This window comes from Sardina pilchardus, chromosome 21 (genome assembly GCF_963854185.1).
Source record: "Sardina pilchardus chromosome 21, fSarPil1.1, whole genome shotgun sequence".
Taxonomy (NCBI): Eukaryota; Metazoa; Chordata; class Actinopteri; order Clupeiformes; family Clupeidae; genus Sardina; species Sardina pilchardus.
The window spans coordinates 31,361,303-31,377,500 of record NC_085014.1 but is presented as its reverse complement, the minus strand read 5'-3'; the positions used below and the strand labels follow the sequence as shown (position 1 = coordinate 31,377,500).

At 40.5% G+C, this 16,198-nt stretch overlaps 1 protein-coding gene across 3 annotated transcripts in view; it reads right to left on the bottom strand.

The window, feature by feature from the left end:
- Positions 1-4,988: 4,988 nt before the first annotated feature.
- myot (myotilin) overlaps positions 4,989-16,198 on the bottom strand; it is a 198,288-nt gene continuing 187,078 nt past the window's right edge. For all 3 annotated transcript variants that reach the window (XM_062524864.1, XM_062524863.1, XM_062524862.1), the window contains exon 17: positions 4,989-5,523. In XM_062524864.1, the coding sequence (XP_062380848.1) occupies positions 5,515-5,523 (9 nt within the window). In that variant the 3' untranslated portion in view covers positions 4,989-5,514. The remainder of the gene's footprint in view (positions 5,524-16,198) is intronic.

Here is a 16,198-nt window from a genome sequence, read left to right as displayed (position 1 = left end):
ACTTCAATAGTGGTTGGTCAAAACCGGTACATATTAGCGTCCCGACAGGCTTTTGTCGGGACTCGGGACACGCCACTCAAAATCGGGACTGTCCCAGGAAAACCGGGACGTCTGGTCACCCTAAGCTACACCAAACACATTGATTCACTCTCCATATTGAGGTGGCATATTAAAACAACCATTTGATAACGGCAAGAGAAAAACAACTTGTTGGCGTCTGTGTGCTAACGTTAGCCAACTAACTATCGCTACTACTAACGTTAGCTTCTATGCTAGTAAACTAACGTAAACGGTAGCAGCTAATGTCTGATGTGCTTGACAAGGCTTTTGAGCTGACAACTTTAATATAACATAGCCTACATTATTTAAATGAAGTTATTAGCTGGTAAACTGGTGGCTACAAAATATAAGCTGTGTATTTCACTAACAGACAAGAGGTTTGTGTTACATACCAGAGAAAATTCAACTACGAAAACCATAGACACAAGAACGAACTGACAACGGTACGGTTGTTTCTCAGCCAGCGCGTCGGTGAGGGGCGTGTTTCACTTATAGGTTTCACTCGATGTGTGGGCGTGTCTGCTCCGACCTCCTCTTCACTGCGCATGCTTCCAATCCTACTGCGCAAGCGTACTTCAAACTGGCTGCAAGATGGCGTCGCCTCGGTTGCTTCAATTCCATAGAACACTGCTGAATGCAGCCACTCTGTCCATCTATACAGTCTATGCTTTTAGCCATCTCGACAGAGCAGCCTACACAACACCGATCTTCACCCAGCGGTTTAACACTAGAAGCGCCAAGCGCCGGTCATTTGACCGCTGACGCGTATTACTAGAAGCGCCGTGTAGGTTTGACCTAGATATACCTAGAACTGCCGGGCTGCGGTCTTTTGACCGCAGTGATTACAAAAAAAAAATATTTTCACTCGATTAAATTCCAGGACCTTACGTTCACGACTTTTCCTAAATACGCTTGTTTTGTCACCCAGAATTTTTACATGATCAAAAGCACACCGGTACAAGCTAGTTTAGAGCTATTTTGCGCTCACTTATGTGACAACACTATGTTGTCTCGCGTTCGGCCATGTTTGTCCAGGCTGCTATTCTCTTTTCTCACAGCAGATGTCGCAAGGGTTTCCTGTCAGTCGGGCATGAGAATAATATTTTACCATAAAACATGTAGTTTATATATGTGCAATATGTATTATGTGATTTATTATCTAACTATTTTTCATTTACATGGCATAGTCTATGGAGGCGATTTACAGTGGTAAAATGCGAGTTTGTTTTGAAAAAGTTGCGACGTTGTTCTATTAGGCAGGCCTACATGTGTAAACAATATTTTCAACTGAAATTCGCCGTAGCCTATTTATGTACGTAGGGCGCGTATGCCTACGTACATTCATAGTTGTATATCTTATCTTCTATTTGTAGGCTATTCTTTTAAAGCTCAGACTAATGTATAAGCATTTTCTTACATATTTGCTGGACTGACTGAGTTACGTCGCGTCAAGCAACTATGCTATTTCAAATTTTGAGCAGTACAAAATGTTAAGTGGCGCAGCGTTAACTCCCTTGACTATTACGCAGGAGGCCCGGGTTCACAACTCGACTTGAGCGAAATCTTGTAGGTCATATTGACTGAAATCACTGACCGTTTTTTCAACGTCGACGAACCATTTTTGTTAATGGTTTTTAATAACAAACTATCTGAAATAAACGGATGAATCACAATACTATTTACCATTAACGAAAAATAATTTCGCCAGCCAATAATTTTCTAAGCCAAATTGAGCAGCCATCTGACAAACTTTGGCTAAGCCAGTTAGACTTTTTGCATCTAAAAATAATTATATCATAGAGACACACGCGAAAAATAAACGATAGCCTATAAACAATTCCCACTGGATACACCACATCAGTATTGTGCTCGTTGACGCATAGGCTACACAGGACTCAGTTGCATGTTCTGTAGACATGAAGTGTCTACAGAACTAAAGCCATTATCAGCCATGAAAACTTTGGCGGCTGCAGCAGCATTTAGGTTTTGGCTGAGCCAGCTAGCCAGCCACTAACTTCATCAGCCAGTCGTTATTCTCAAAGCAAATGGCTTCGGGGTCTATACATAACACACTATCCATTGCAAACATAGCCTATTTGAAACCGATCATTCCCCCTCCTCCATACACGTCTAACCAGTTCACGGAGTGGGGGAGGTCGTTTTGCTACGTGTGGACATGGTCTTAGGCTACAGACATCCTTGCGGCATTGTCACTTGCCTCCCCACCCCCACCCCTCTCTCTGCCCCCTGCATAGGCTGTAGGCTGGCTGTTGTTTACATGCAACTCGTGGAAGAATGCACAATCATGTTTCATCGCATATGCACGTTTCAGAATGTTCGAATTTGCCAGCGTGCGTGTAGTTGTGTGAATAGAAAAGAATAGAATACAATATACTTTATTGATGCCTTGCTTAAAAGAACTTCTGCCATAGGTATATAAAGCTTTATACTGTATATCTATGACTTCTGCTATACACAGGTCGGGGATCGAACCAGCAATTCTTGGACGTAAAGGTTGAAGCTCTAACCAGTGGGCTACAGCTCTGTCTCCCTTCGTTGTTAAAATGTGTGTCTCAATGCTGAATCACGAATTCACATAGAAGTTAGCTTAAATTGTAGAAACAATAGGCCTATAGCTTTTTTTCAGCAGACATCGAAACATAGCCTGCACATTCGCAAAACGGAGAATATCTTTCACTCATCATTTTTAATTAGCCTGCTCGCGCCTATGCCTGCTCAGCATAGCTCTCTCTATCTCCCTCCCTCCGAGGTAGCTAGACCGTACAAGATGCTTCTCCCTAAATGAATAAAAATTAGGAAGTAGCCGCGGTAGCCGGTAAAATGCGGCATGAAATCCTGGCTACTGTGTAATTGAAACCAGACTAGGTTAGGCTCTTTGTTCCAGGTCCGATCATTTTCGGCGGCGCGAACATAGTCTATAGGCTACCTATTAAATGAATAGAAGTGAATTTGGGGAGTGAATTAAGTAGCCACCCATTCATTTTAGAGTTTAGATTATCTGCCCAAACCCGAACTGCGGGTTACGGATCTCGAGATCCAACCCAGTCAGCACAAATAGAGACAAATACGTCTCCAAGACGCCTGGAAAAGATCTGAACAGCTTAATTACATCGCGTTCCATTTAGAACGTCTTATTTTGATCTTACAAACAGCGGCGGCATCTCACTGAGAATGCGTGTCGTAGTTCTAGATCTTTATCATATTTAATACCTTTATAAGATCTTTGTAAGACGTTAGGGAGATGGATGTCCTATTATGACGTATTGATGAGCATCTGGGATACGGCTGCTAAACGCTGTTTGAAGATCTTAACAAGACGTATCAGATAAGTCTGCCAGATGAGCAAACGCTCTCTAGAATACATCTTACTGCCGTCCAGCAGACCTTTCGAACACATCTTCAAGACGCCTTGCAGACGTTCTTGTGTTAACACACCGGTGTTGGGTCGACATTTTTCATCCTTCCCCTCCCGTCGGGTCAGGCTCCTTATCACAGAACGCGTATGCCTCCGTTTTAAAATAGCCTATAAATAACATTTCTAAGTAGCATACAAAATGTAAAAACGAAATACAAAAAATTCAATACTATGAAAAAGTTGAAAGTCAAGTTTGCTTAAGGTTTGTTCAAGAACTCTTCCAGAGTTTTTACCTCAAACAACACAAATCAACACAAATAAATGAACAGATAACTCAAACGTGCTGTATATCATAATGAAACAACCACAGACTATCAACAACACGGTCTGACAAATGTATGACCAAACGATTTGATTAGTGCACGAAGCGCCATCTAGCTATCATTGTGTGTAAGTAACAGCCTCTCAGTCTAAGGACTCAGCGGTCTTTTGACCGCCTCACCACGCTTTAAGTAGTTCACACCAGCACGGCGCTTGTAGTAGGTCGTCAAAGCGGTCAAATGACCGGGGCGCGGCGCTTCTAGGTATAAGTGGGTCAGAACTGCACGGCGCTTCTAGTGTTAAGTGAAGTCCAACCTGATAGACATTTAGGTTCAAGTCTTCTTCTCACAGTCGTTTCTAGCACAAACTGCATTGCTATCATGTTCACGTTTGTTTGTTAGCAAGCTAGTCATTTCAGTTATAGGGACTTGCCAGCCAGGCAATCATTTAAAGCTTTCGGTATCATTCACAAATTAAAAACCTTTGTTAACAGCTTATTGTACATTCCTATTAGGACAATCACACACCTGGAGACACTTCGAAGAACATACTAGCTCATCCTGTAATATAGCCTACATAAAATATCCTACTGTAAGCTAACGTTACATTTGCTAGATATCCTACCTGTTGCTGCATCATCGTTGATTGGCGTTGTTTGAGATTGTATTCCGTATTCCAATGGTGTCTATAGCCTGTGGCCTACTTTTAACCTGCATTAGTGTAGATATGAAGGCTATAAGCTATCCTATCAGTCGTTTCACTGTAGGCTACTAAAGTGTCAGCTCTTGCAACTCGTTTGAAGTTGGCAACTTAATTTCAGTCTTTTAAATTCTAATAAATGAAGAGTTATTTTCCATATCCTATATCCACAATTTTGATGCATTTTCATAAATCACTTTTTAAATGTGACTTTCCAAGTAATTTCAGTGGAATTGTAATTGGGTTATTGTTATTTATCTATTCTTCTGTGTAGCCTAGTTGTCTTTTTAACTATAGGCCTGATATGTTTTACACAGTCAGCAACCTTTTTGCATTTGCATGCAATCGTAATTCCTTCCATGGAATTACATCTTCTAGTTATTATTGCACTTCCCAACAAATGTGCTATATCATTTCAGCCCCATATTTTACAGAGGAGACTACTAAGGTCAACCAATGTTACTAAAAAAAAAGGTGCAGGCTTTGGCTATGTAATGAAATGTTTTGTGAACAAGATGGCCGGAGATGACAGCATTGTTACACAGAATTGTATTTTACACTGCTCTCAGATACAACAAAACAAATATTTAGGGCCACAAAATGTAAATGTAATTCCACAGTAACATACACAAATGATCTTATCATGTTTTGAAAAGTTGTTGATATGACAATAAAGAATCTACGGTAGGTACCACTGCCACACCTCTATGATGACACACACGCACACACACACACACACACAGCCTGTTTTAGAGGCCACATTCCCAGCAGTGGTCTGCACTGGAGAAGAACAATCCACACATTTCTATCCAGGAATAGACACAGAAGATACAAAAAACAATAATCAGTTTACCCTTATTAGTATACCCTAATTATAAAGCAGCTTGATATCGGTTAAAATATAAAGTAGCTCCATCTATTGAACAACCTATTATTTTATAATTCTTCACTCTCATACAGTGGGGCTGTATGATGTGTGGAGTTTTCAGGACCCAAGGCAGATAACTGGTTGACAATGGGGAGCATTTTCGCTGGCTTGACGTGAGATGGAACCTTGTTCAAGTGAGCTGTGGAAGGGTAGAGAAAATGCTTAGAATATTAATTAATCACAAAGCTAGTGTAGTATTTAATATATTGTGACCCTAATTCAAAATTGGGTGGCTTCATTTTCTACTCATGATATTCAGTTATTTGTGCTAGAGTACCTGTGCTATTGATTAGGGTCAAACCTATCAATGACACAGTAATGCTGGTCATATTTTGAGATGACAAAACTGATAAATTATGTGTTGCAGAAGTAAAGAAGCCATTAATGGTTCAGATTAACATTTTGTTCTGTGCTCCATGCATACAGCATATAAACAAAATCATGTCTAAAATCATCTAGTTATTCGTAACACATCATATCTTTCATATGTTGAAGTAGCACAGTCAAGCTGCTGAAGAACTGGCACCACTATATATGCATCACATTCTGACATCACACTGTGATCATGCATTTATTATACTGAGCACAAGTACAGTATTTCATGGTATTTTTTAATACATACAGTAGGCGTTACTTAGTGATGGCCGTTTCCCTCAAGCGTTGCCTGATTCACGCTCTGCGTGAAATGTATTACAACTGTATTACAACTTACCGCCACAAGGTGGCAGTACAGTCCGCTGTAGCATTGCTGCGGTGTGAATTATACTGTAGCCCAGAGTTCTACTCATTCAATAGGCGGCCCGGAAGCAACCTCTAAGTGGCCCAGCCCATAGTTTTGACTGAAATGTAAGCTAGAGAAAAAATATTTTGCGAGCTTTTGAAAATGCCAACAGAAATCCCCAGTAGCCTAGTCACCTACAGACTGCAACACTACAACTCCTTTATTGTTTTGTTTTTTCGGGTGTTTGTTAATTCAGTCACTCTGAAAATGTTCGCAAGGCTCTGTACTTAAAAAAAGACGAGCATGAACTAACAAACTATTTGTCATAGTTCAAAATTGCCATTAACACAAGCAGCAGATTGAAATAACAGTTTATGTTTCATTCGAGAGTTTGACAACGGTGAGGATGATTAGCACTATGCAAAGAAGTTTTATTGAGTTAGACTGCGTCTCTATAATAGTTCCGTAATCTGACGTATTTCCTCATGAATGTAGGCCTAATTCTGTAATTTCTCTTTGGATAGCTATCTATCTATCTATCTATCTATCTATCTATCTATCTATCTATCGTTCTCAGTTCAGTTCAGTTCAGTTCAGTTTATTTCTTTGTCCCAAAATGGGCAATTTGATTGCAGACAGGATCACATACCACAATAGACACAACATATTACAATACAAACACAAATACACAAAAAGAATAATTTAGTTAAGATAGGTCTGACAGTGCCTAAAAAGATGAATCAGTAAAAGATAAAATCCAGTAAATAAGTTACGTAGATAACAGGGGAGGAAGTGAATGGGGGGGGGGGGGGGGGGGTCTATCTTTTCCTGTTGTGTGTGTTCAGTACTTGGATAGAAAAGGGGATGAAAGAATTTTTGTACCTTAAGTTTAAAAGCAATGGGAGTTTTAAAATGCAGACCAGATGGCAGCAGCATGTATTCAGAATATAGGGGATGACTTGTGTCTTGATAGATTTGTGTTGCTTTGTTGATTACCTGCTTGCTAAAATATTCTGTGAGGCTAACAAACTTCACTCCCACTATCTTACTGGCCATATTCACAATCCTGGAAAGTGCATTTTTATCTCTCATGGTGACATTTCCATACCAACAGATAATGGAGAATGTGAGGATTGACTCAATAAAAGCTTTAAAAAATAGTGCCATCAATGTTTTGTCCACCTGAAACTTAGCCAGTTTCCTAAGTGCAAAGAGTCTTTGTTGCCCTCTCTTGCACACAGAGCTAGTGTTAAGGTCAAATTTAAGTCGGTCATCAATCAAGGTGCCTAGGTACTTGTAAGATGACACAAACTCAACGTCTTGGCTGTTAAGAACACTGTGCTTTGGAGCAGGTGGAAGGCGTCTAAAATCTATGGACATGTCCTTGGTTTTGCTGATGTTCAGATGCAAGAAAGCATCTTCACACCAGGACACAAAGTCGTTGATAACAGGGCCATGCTCATTCTCGTGAGAGTTCAGGAGACTGACAATTACAGAGTCATCTGCAAAGTTCAGAATGTGCCTATTGTCATACTGGCTACAGCAGTGGTTAGTGTACAGTATGTATAACAGGGGGGAGAGGACACACCCCTGAGGTGAGCCTGTGGATGATGTTAGGCTGCTGGACAGCACTTTGTTTACCCTCACTCTCTGAACTCGGTTCGGTTTCACTTGCGCAGACGCGCACACATTCAATCAGCGCTCACATTACTAAATTAATCCAATTGCAGGCCTCTTTATTTGACCACACACAATTAAGAAATATTTCCTAATTTGGAAAACATTTAGTTTCCTTTCAGCTAGTTCAAGTCAACCATTCACTCGTGCCGCAATTGAGGAGCTCTAGCCTGACGCGCGAGAGTTCGGATGTGAAGCGGATCAACACAGCATGTAAAAAGACTGACTCCGACGGACTTAAAACCGCTAAGATTGGCACCTTACACTAAACGATTTAGATGACGGGAGCGCGCCGAGATTCTAGTACAACTCCCAAGATTTCCGCCCGATTTTGGAAATTTAGTCGCCGACTGTTAAAACTGACCAAAATCGTGCAATGTAAGCCAAAACTGGTATCTCACATGCATGTAAAACAGTATAGGCCTATTATATAAAGCCTAGTGATTGCTCAGAATTTAGGAAACATGCATTTGAGATAAACATTTAGTCTACCTTTTTTTGCTCCGTGTCAGCATTTATCCAAAAATTAGGCTATTTGACTCAACATTGAACATAATTAGCCTAAGGATTTTCCTATATAAATTCTGTTTCAGCCGTTCCTCACATGAATGCGTTGAGGCTCCCAAGCATGAAATGCAGGCATAGAATATTACAGTATTACTATTAAGAAACTCTTTATTAACGTCTTCATGAATGGACCAAAACAAAAATCAAAACCAAAACCCATAGAGCCCGATTGAGTGCGTCATTGCTCCGTGATTATAAATTGCAGCGAGATGAAACCTTTATTGCACGAAAGAGCAGATATGGGACTTTCCAACGAGCCACTTTCTAAGTTGCGCAAGGACGCACATTGCATGCTCATACCAATTGTAGGCTATATGCCTTGATGACATTAAATTAAGAAGTATTTCCTGATTGGGGAAACTTTTAGTTTATTTTTCTTTCAGTCCATGGTTCCACCATTCGATCTTGCTGCAAGAATTTTCTGTTGAGGAGGCCAGCAGTTCGAGAAAAAAGTTGCTGATCATAGACAAAGAAAGCATATTGCTCTGAGAACAGAACATAACTGCATGTCAAGTGTAGCCGAGGGTCTGTCTACGCAGTAGGGGTGCAACGGATCGAAAAAGTCACGGTTCGGATCGTTCCTCGGATCAAGAGTCACGGATCGGATCATTTTTCGGATCAGCAAAAAAAAAAAAAAAAAAAAAGACAAGACAAATAAACATAGTTTTGTCTTTGGCGGGATGTTGTAATGTGGCTCAAGCATTTTCAGCATGTGTTTAAAGTAGGCTAGTGTTGTCACGATACCAAAATTATTGTTTCGATACCGATACTAAGTCAAGAATGACTTTTTTGATGCTTTTTTACAATTTTAGTTGATTTGGTGTTTAATCACCTCATATTGAATATTGTGTGATCATTCACGCCAGTGGCCATCCAAGATTCTGCTTGACCCTCCACACACATTCTGCATAATTACTAGTGGCTACAAATGTTTAGTCATTTGTGTAGGCCTACTGATTTAGCTATCTTTAATGTGGTGTGGAGGAGTGCGCATAGGAGGTGTGTGTAATTGAGTCCCTGTCGCTTTAAGAAATACGTGAGGGTAATTAGGCTTCAGTCTCACGGTTTTATTCTTGAGAAAATAATTTGGATATAGTGCATGATGACAAGGATATTTCATTAGATAAAATACATGTTAATAAAACGAACAAGTCGAAGAAAATCTTCCTGGGATCATAAAAGAGATGAGTGTCTTGCAATGCTCCTTTATGATTTTAGTGAGCACAAGCTATCTCCAGATGTACAAGTTAGCCAATGTTGCGTAGCTTATTGCTGACATTGAACCCAACAGTAGGCTAAGGCTAAATTACCTAAATATCATATCATAGGTAGGTGCGAAAAACTTGAGATGTGAGTGTGCACAAACGAACTTGATATTAGGCTATTATTGTGTTGCTGCTATGCAGCCACATCAGCACTTAAACTAGCAGCCATGTATTGCTGGTTATGGCATGACCGCTAATAACGTGTGTGAGAGCAGAAAAGATGCACAGGCAGGCTAGGGGAGCAGAGCAGGGAGGGACTAGAAGCATGCCCTGTGGCCACGCATGTTACTTCAAAAGAACACACGGACATTATTATTAATAATTATTATAAATCAATCCGCGGATCATGTGTGTGCCGAACCGAAGATACTGATCCGAACGGATCACGGATCAATGATGATCCGTTGCACCCCTACTACGCAGAAACAACAAGTGCATTCTACATGTTTGTGACAAAATGTGGGGAATAAATCGCGTTTCAGTGGGAATGCTGCAAATTATAAGATAAAACAAAGACAGAACATCAGTGGCTTTCAACTTGAAAATAGGCCTAATGTTATGATTTTCAAACCTGTCAATATTCAATACACTGTAATGCAGTGCATATTATAATAAAACATAAAACGGATTAATATAATTATACCCAGCACTTATCTAACCACACTCAAGTTTATGTTATTCTCCCCGGCACTAATAAAAACAAACTGACGCCCTTGAGCATGAGAGCGCATGAACCATATTGTTTCTCCTGTATTTTATTTGACAAATTTGACAACAGCTATTTCAAATCATAGCCTTTCTTTCTCTTTATCCCCATGGCGCTACGCATTTAGATTAAAGAATAACGTTTGCGAATCCTTTTGTTTTGTTGCCAGAATGCTTTTAAATGACAGTTTGACTCGGGTAGGCCTACATTCACATATCATACAAACCACAAACTGTGATGGTTCTAGGGGTAACGAGCACTGCCTCAAAACGTGAAGAGCTTTGTGGTTGCCACGCTGAAGCGACACTAGCATTTCCTGGATTTTGTTACTAGCAGCCTGTCCTCTGCCAAATACAATTGTAGCCTATTTTAAGACCGTTTTACAAAAAAAAAAACGTCCGCCAATGAATGTAGCCTGTCCTGCACTGAGGCAGAGCAGAGTCGAGAAAGGCAAGTCCATAGGCAGGTCCAAAGGCAGTCCATAATTCAAATGAAATTGTTTTCTAACGAAAAAGTCCTAACTTTTATAATAGGCCCAAATAATAGAACATTTAAATAGACAAGATGTGTGTGGTGCGTCGGAAAATGGGACATTTTATTTTTAATTGTTTCCCGCCTGATCAAAACCGTTCAGGAATTATTTATGCAAAAGTGAGACGTTCGTAATTTATTCTCCCTCCTTCGCTTTCGGTTCGGTATGAAACAGCATAAGAGAGCATAAACCATAGTTTCTCCTGTTGGCCCAATTTATTTTACAACATTCAGCTTACATTTCAAATAAACATATAGCCTAATGTATACATAGGCAAGAGGTTTGTGCTGCGTCGGAAAATGGGACATTTTATTTTTTAATTGTTTCCCGCATTTAGAATCAAGAATAACATTCGTGAACCATTTTGTTTTGTTGCCAGCATAAAAACAAGCGTAGCCTACCATCGGCCTATCCGCACATTTGAAATAAAATGTATGAATTGACCCAAAACGAGAACACAGGTTGCGCTTCGGACATAGGCTTTTAGTGGAAACTGGCCTTGTGACCTCATGAAACAGCAAAACAAACCTAAACGAAACAGCCAGATGCCTCTTCATACAATAGGCTAACAGAAGACACCTTCATAAACAACTAGAATGCATTTCCCGGTGGGAAAGTGCGAAGTGTGCTTGCTCCGACGCGCCGCGAGAGCGCCCCGGCAGGATACGCGACAGCTCGCCCTCAGGTCAAAGTGCCAAAGTTTGGCCAAGACGCGAAGCTGCTTCGAGTTTGGCGACGTTGCCCTCGATTGCCGAATTCTTACACTGACCTGACGAGTTGCCTAGGTTTATCAGTGGTATGTCCCAGAGCACCTCCAATGTAAAAATGTAGATGTCATCCCAAAGACGTAAAGAGATATGAGCCAAAATGCATTTTTGCTAATTGCGGCGCCCCCTAGTGGCCAAATTACAACACATTTACTGAGGCTACTTTGGATGGTGTCCAAAATCATCCCGCCAAATATGGTCTCGATACCTCACAGCGTTTCCGAGATTTGACCTCACTTCCTGTTTGGACGCTTCACCATCGAATTTGATTGGCTGTCACGGGCGAACGCTTTGATGTATGAAAATGAAATGTACACCTCTAAGGTCTGTAGACCTTGTGTTGAATTAAGTATGAGTTGTTCACGTGTAGCTAGCATGAAACACGTAACCACTGAAGGAAGGAGGGAGCCTAAGGAACTAGGCATGTTTCTAGAACAAATACGAGTAATGTTAGGAGTATAGCTATCCTGTTATGCGGGAACATCCGCAGTTTACTCACTGTTGAATAAGTTGCAATGTGTTATAGCCTCAAATGGATGGTAAAATAAACAGGACGACTCACCTGTTCAAATGATGTAATAGGATAAAATTTGGTTTTGATATGTCAAAGCAACCAGGCTGTTACTGGTTAACGTTTCTGAATATGAAATCGATTTTGGATTGGTTGCATGTGATAAAAGCTATGCCATTTCCTGTCCAGACAGCATTCATATTCAGAAATACTGTACACCGGCAACAAAGACACACACACACACACACACACACACACACACACAAACAACTCTTTCAAACAGAAACGTCAGTCCGTTACATCTGCCTCTTGTCCACAAACTGCATGTCGCTGAGTTGACTAGCAACAAAGACTTTCACATAAACACACACACACACACACACACTTACACACACACAGACACACCACCCCTTCAAACACAAATATCTGTCTGTTACGTCTGCCTCTTGTCCACAAACTGCATGTTGCACAGTTCACCCACATCTACCCACAATTCTTTGATTTATAAATAACCCCAGCATTAAAAAACTGCAATGTGTCAAATCTTATTATACAACAATTGGGTTCTATGAAGCTGTTTCTTTGTTTCTGATTGGCCGAGAGACGTTCCATGAGTTGAAATATCCCACGATAATCCACTCTGACTTTTCACAGCTAATAATAAATCACTCCGCGATACAATGTCAAATTGTCAAGTGTAAAACGACGTCACGTTGCATCCAAGCTGAAATACAGATACTCAGAACATAGAATATGACGGAGGTGGATATTAGCTAGTTGGATGGCATGTAGGCTAAGTAAAATAGTTATGTTTCAAAGCTAAAAGCCTGTCCTAACCAGACGCAATGCGAGCTAACGTTTATTAGGCTATATTCTGCATTGCTTGACAACGGGAGAGATAGAACTAACGACTGGCTTTTGGCCATAGCAACGTGCTTTTAGAACTAACGACTGGCCTTTGGCCATAGCAACCATCCATTTAGAACTAGTAACGGCAGTTTGTCCTGCAAGTAATAGAACTTTGTGGCGGAGAGAAGTTAGTTCTACAAACAAGACAGTTTTAGCGATTTACATTATAATGGGAAATTAGCGCAAAAAACAAGTGGTAGAATTGTTGTATAAAAGCAATATAGCACTTGTGATCGTGGGTTGTTGCTGGATATTTACACGGGTGTTGTTGCCTGCGCCACTCGGCCTCCGGCCTCGAGGCTACGGCCGAACAACACCCGTGGGAATATCTAGCAACAACCCACTCCCACTCGTGCTATATTGCTTAAATATGTATACTGTATGTATATACTGTATGGGCAATTCCATGCAAAACTGTCAAGTCCATAACCCCACACAGCATCATACTATGATGTGGATGATGATTTCTTAAAAGCTTACCATTTCGCTCTTCTTGTTTGTACAACATATTCGATGACATTGTTAACATAATCATTTGCATTATATAAATATAACCCCCTTTTCCACGTCTCAACATATACTGGAGTCACATTCTTAAACATAAACAGGATCCTAGGTTCTCAATTTGCTGGACTCACTGTCTACCATAAAGTTAAAGAATAGTAATAACAGAAGAAAAGGTAAGAAGATGTTGATAGCGTGATTAACTAGTGTGGTGCCTCCACTGAAGAATTTCTATACCACTGCACTGATGGAAATATGTAAATCCTCAGAAATGTCAAGTGACTACAGTTACTTCTACCTGCTTTGATATATCATTTCATAAAAACAATTTTGGCCATAATAATTATATTGCAATAATATCAATTAAAGTTTTCTTTGTAGCACAAACAACAATAGGCTACAGTTTACATTACTTCAGGGCGTAATGTTAACAACTTCGTTAACATTAAGTTTGTTTGTTCTGTACTTTGCATGACACAGCAACCATTTACTTCCTGTATCATGGTTGCGGTGTCATGCAAAGTGTGCTGTGCCATGCCGCCATCTAGTGGTTAAGGAATATTTCACACCCATTATTATGATAATAAAAGCTGCGCGGTTGAAAATTGGCACAAAGTCGTTTGGGTGATCCATGTGATAAATTGTGTTTTGCTTTCCATACTTCGTTACTTTATGAATGGTGGTGTATTATTAAGGTATCATTTTGAATGTCATTACTCTGACATTCAAGAAATAACGGCTGCCATTTTTCGTGACCCAGGGTCAATGGGGAATTGCATTGAACATGGGTCACGGATGTAATGTTTTTGTTCTCCACTAAGTTTCTCCACGTTGCGTCGATAAAATTTCGAAATTCTTGCTCTACTATGTCGGACAAAAATGTAGGTTATTATCAAAGTGAAATGGTTACTGTCATATGTCAGCAGCGTTTGTTTCAGCACATCGATCGGAATCAATGGGAGTCAATGGGGAACCGTAATACTTTTAATAGCGGCGTACAAGGAAGCTTAGTGCAGGATGACGTGACGGCGGTTTTTCAAGTGTTACTTGCCCTCACGGACTTTGTACCTTTCCTCAAACGACCCGTGTTAGTGACGCTAACGTCGCTACAGTTTCACAGCACATATTCACAGCAGAATGAACGTATTGGTCCGTCCATTCATCTTTAAAAGTTTGTTTTTTTCTAATTGTTGAGCAAGCCATTTTCTCTCATCTCCTCTCTCTCCCGCTAGACCTATTTTCTGTTGCTGAAAGGTAAACAATCGAGTTGATTGGCTTGGCTACGGACGATGCTCTTTGATGATATTAGGCTGACAATTAGGCTGGGTCCGGACAGAACCGTCACTGTGTCCGGACCCGGACCGTGGTCCTCCATTTGGTGATGCCTAGGCTACTCTTTGGGGTGGCCTGACCAGCGATCACGCAGTCCACCACTGCAGTTTACATGGAACAGTACTGCCTAGCCTACCACACAAGTACCTGCCATACACAGCTTACTTTCTCCCTCTTTTGGTGAGCCATACCCTGACGGAGTCAATGACAATCAATCAGGAGGAGTAGTTATTGAAAATAATCACGCTGACGGTGTCAATGACAATCAATCAGGAAGAGTAGTTATTGAAAATAATCACACTTTAGACATGACCAGCCTACTTCAACTTGGCAGCAGCTAGCAACAGGGGGATTCATAGGTGGCACATAGACCATAGCTAGCATGAGTGCAAATATTTTTAGATCTTCTGAATAAGTTTACTGTACTTATTCAAACGACATCAGCACCACTGTCACTGGATATAAAGCAAACGTTGACTTTCACTCTGTGCTTCACTGACGGTAAAAAAGTGTCATAATATTATCTATGCACTGCCTGATGTAGACTAGCTTGACAGCAATTGCTAGCTCGATGAGTTGCGAAACGACATCAGCAACATGTACCTCTCGTTCCATATTAAATTTACAGTTAACATAGTTTGGCTTCTTGGACCATGCATTTAATTACCTTTCACTGCCTTCACGTCTGCCAGGCTCCAAACTGTCTTTGTTACTGAGGGCTAAAGGACTGTATGGAAATGAGGTTTTGTGTTGCTTGGGTGGCGTCAGTTAAAACACCGGTTGAAGCAGTCGTTTCTTTATTTTCTCTTCAAACAGGTTCCACACAACAGTGTGGATGAACTTATACATATAGGAATGTGTGGTCTGTAAAGAACCAAATAAAATGCTATTAGTAATATGATTACCAAATAAAGTGTATCTCTATCTCTCTATGAGCACAACTTGTCTTAATTACACACGTAACATAAACAGCATTCATTCATCCCCTGAATGCTAAATCTCCGTTTAGCATGCTAATCACTTGCATTATATTAACGTAAACGACACATCCCACCTACAATACACATAACCAAACATTACTTTTACTTACTTTGTTGTCATGGACGCAAACAACTTCAACTTACAGGTAGTAGACTCACTCTGTATTAATCTCTATAAAGCTAACGTCATGACTGCAACTCTCTGGTAATAGCCTACTACTAACCAAAGATCATAGAATGCTACGTCTGATAAAACTAAACATGAGACTGCACGAGGGAGCGTCGCTAGGCAACCACACCTCAACAAAATAAGAGTCTTTCATACAGTCTTCATAACAGCAGT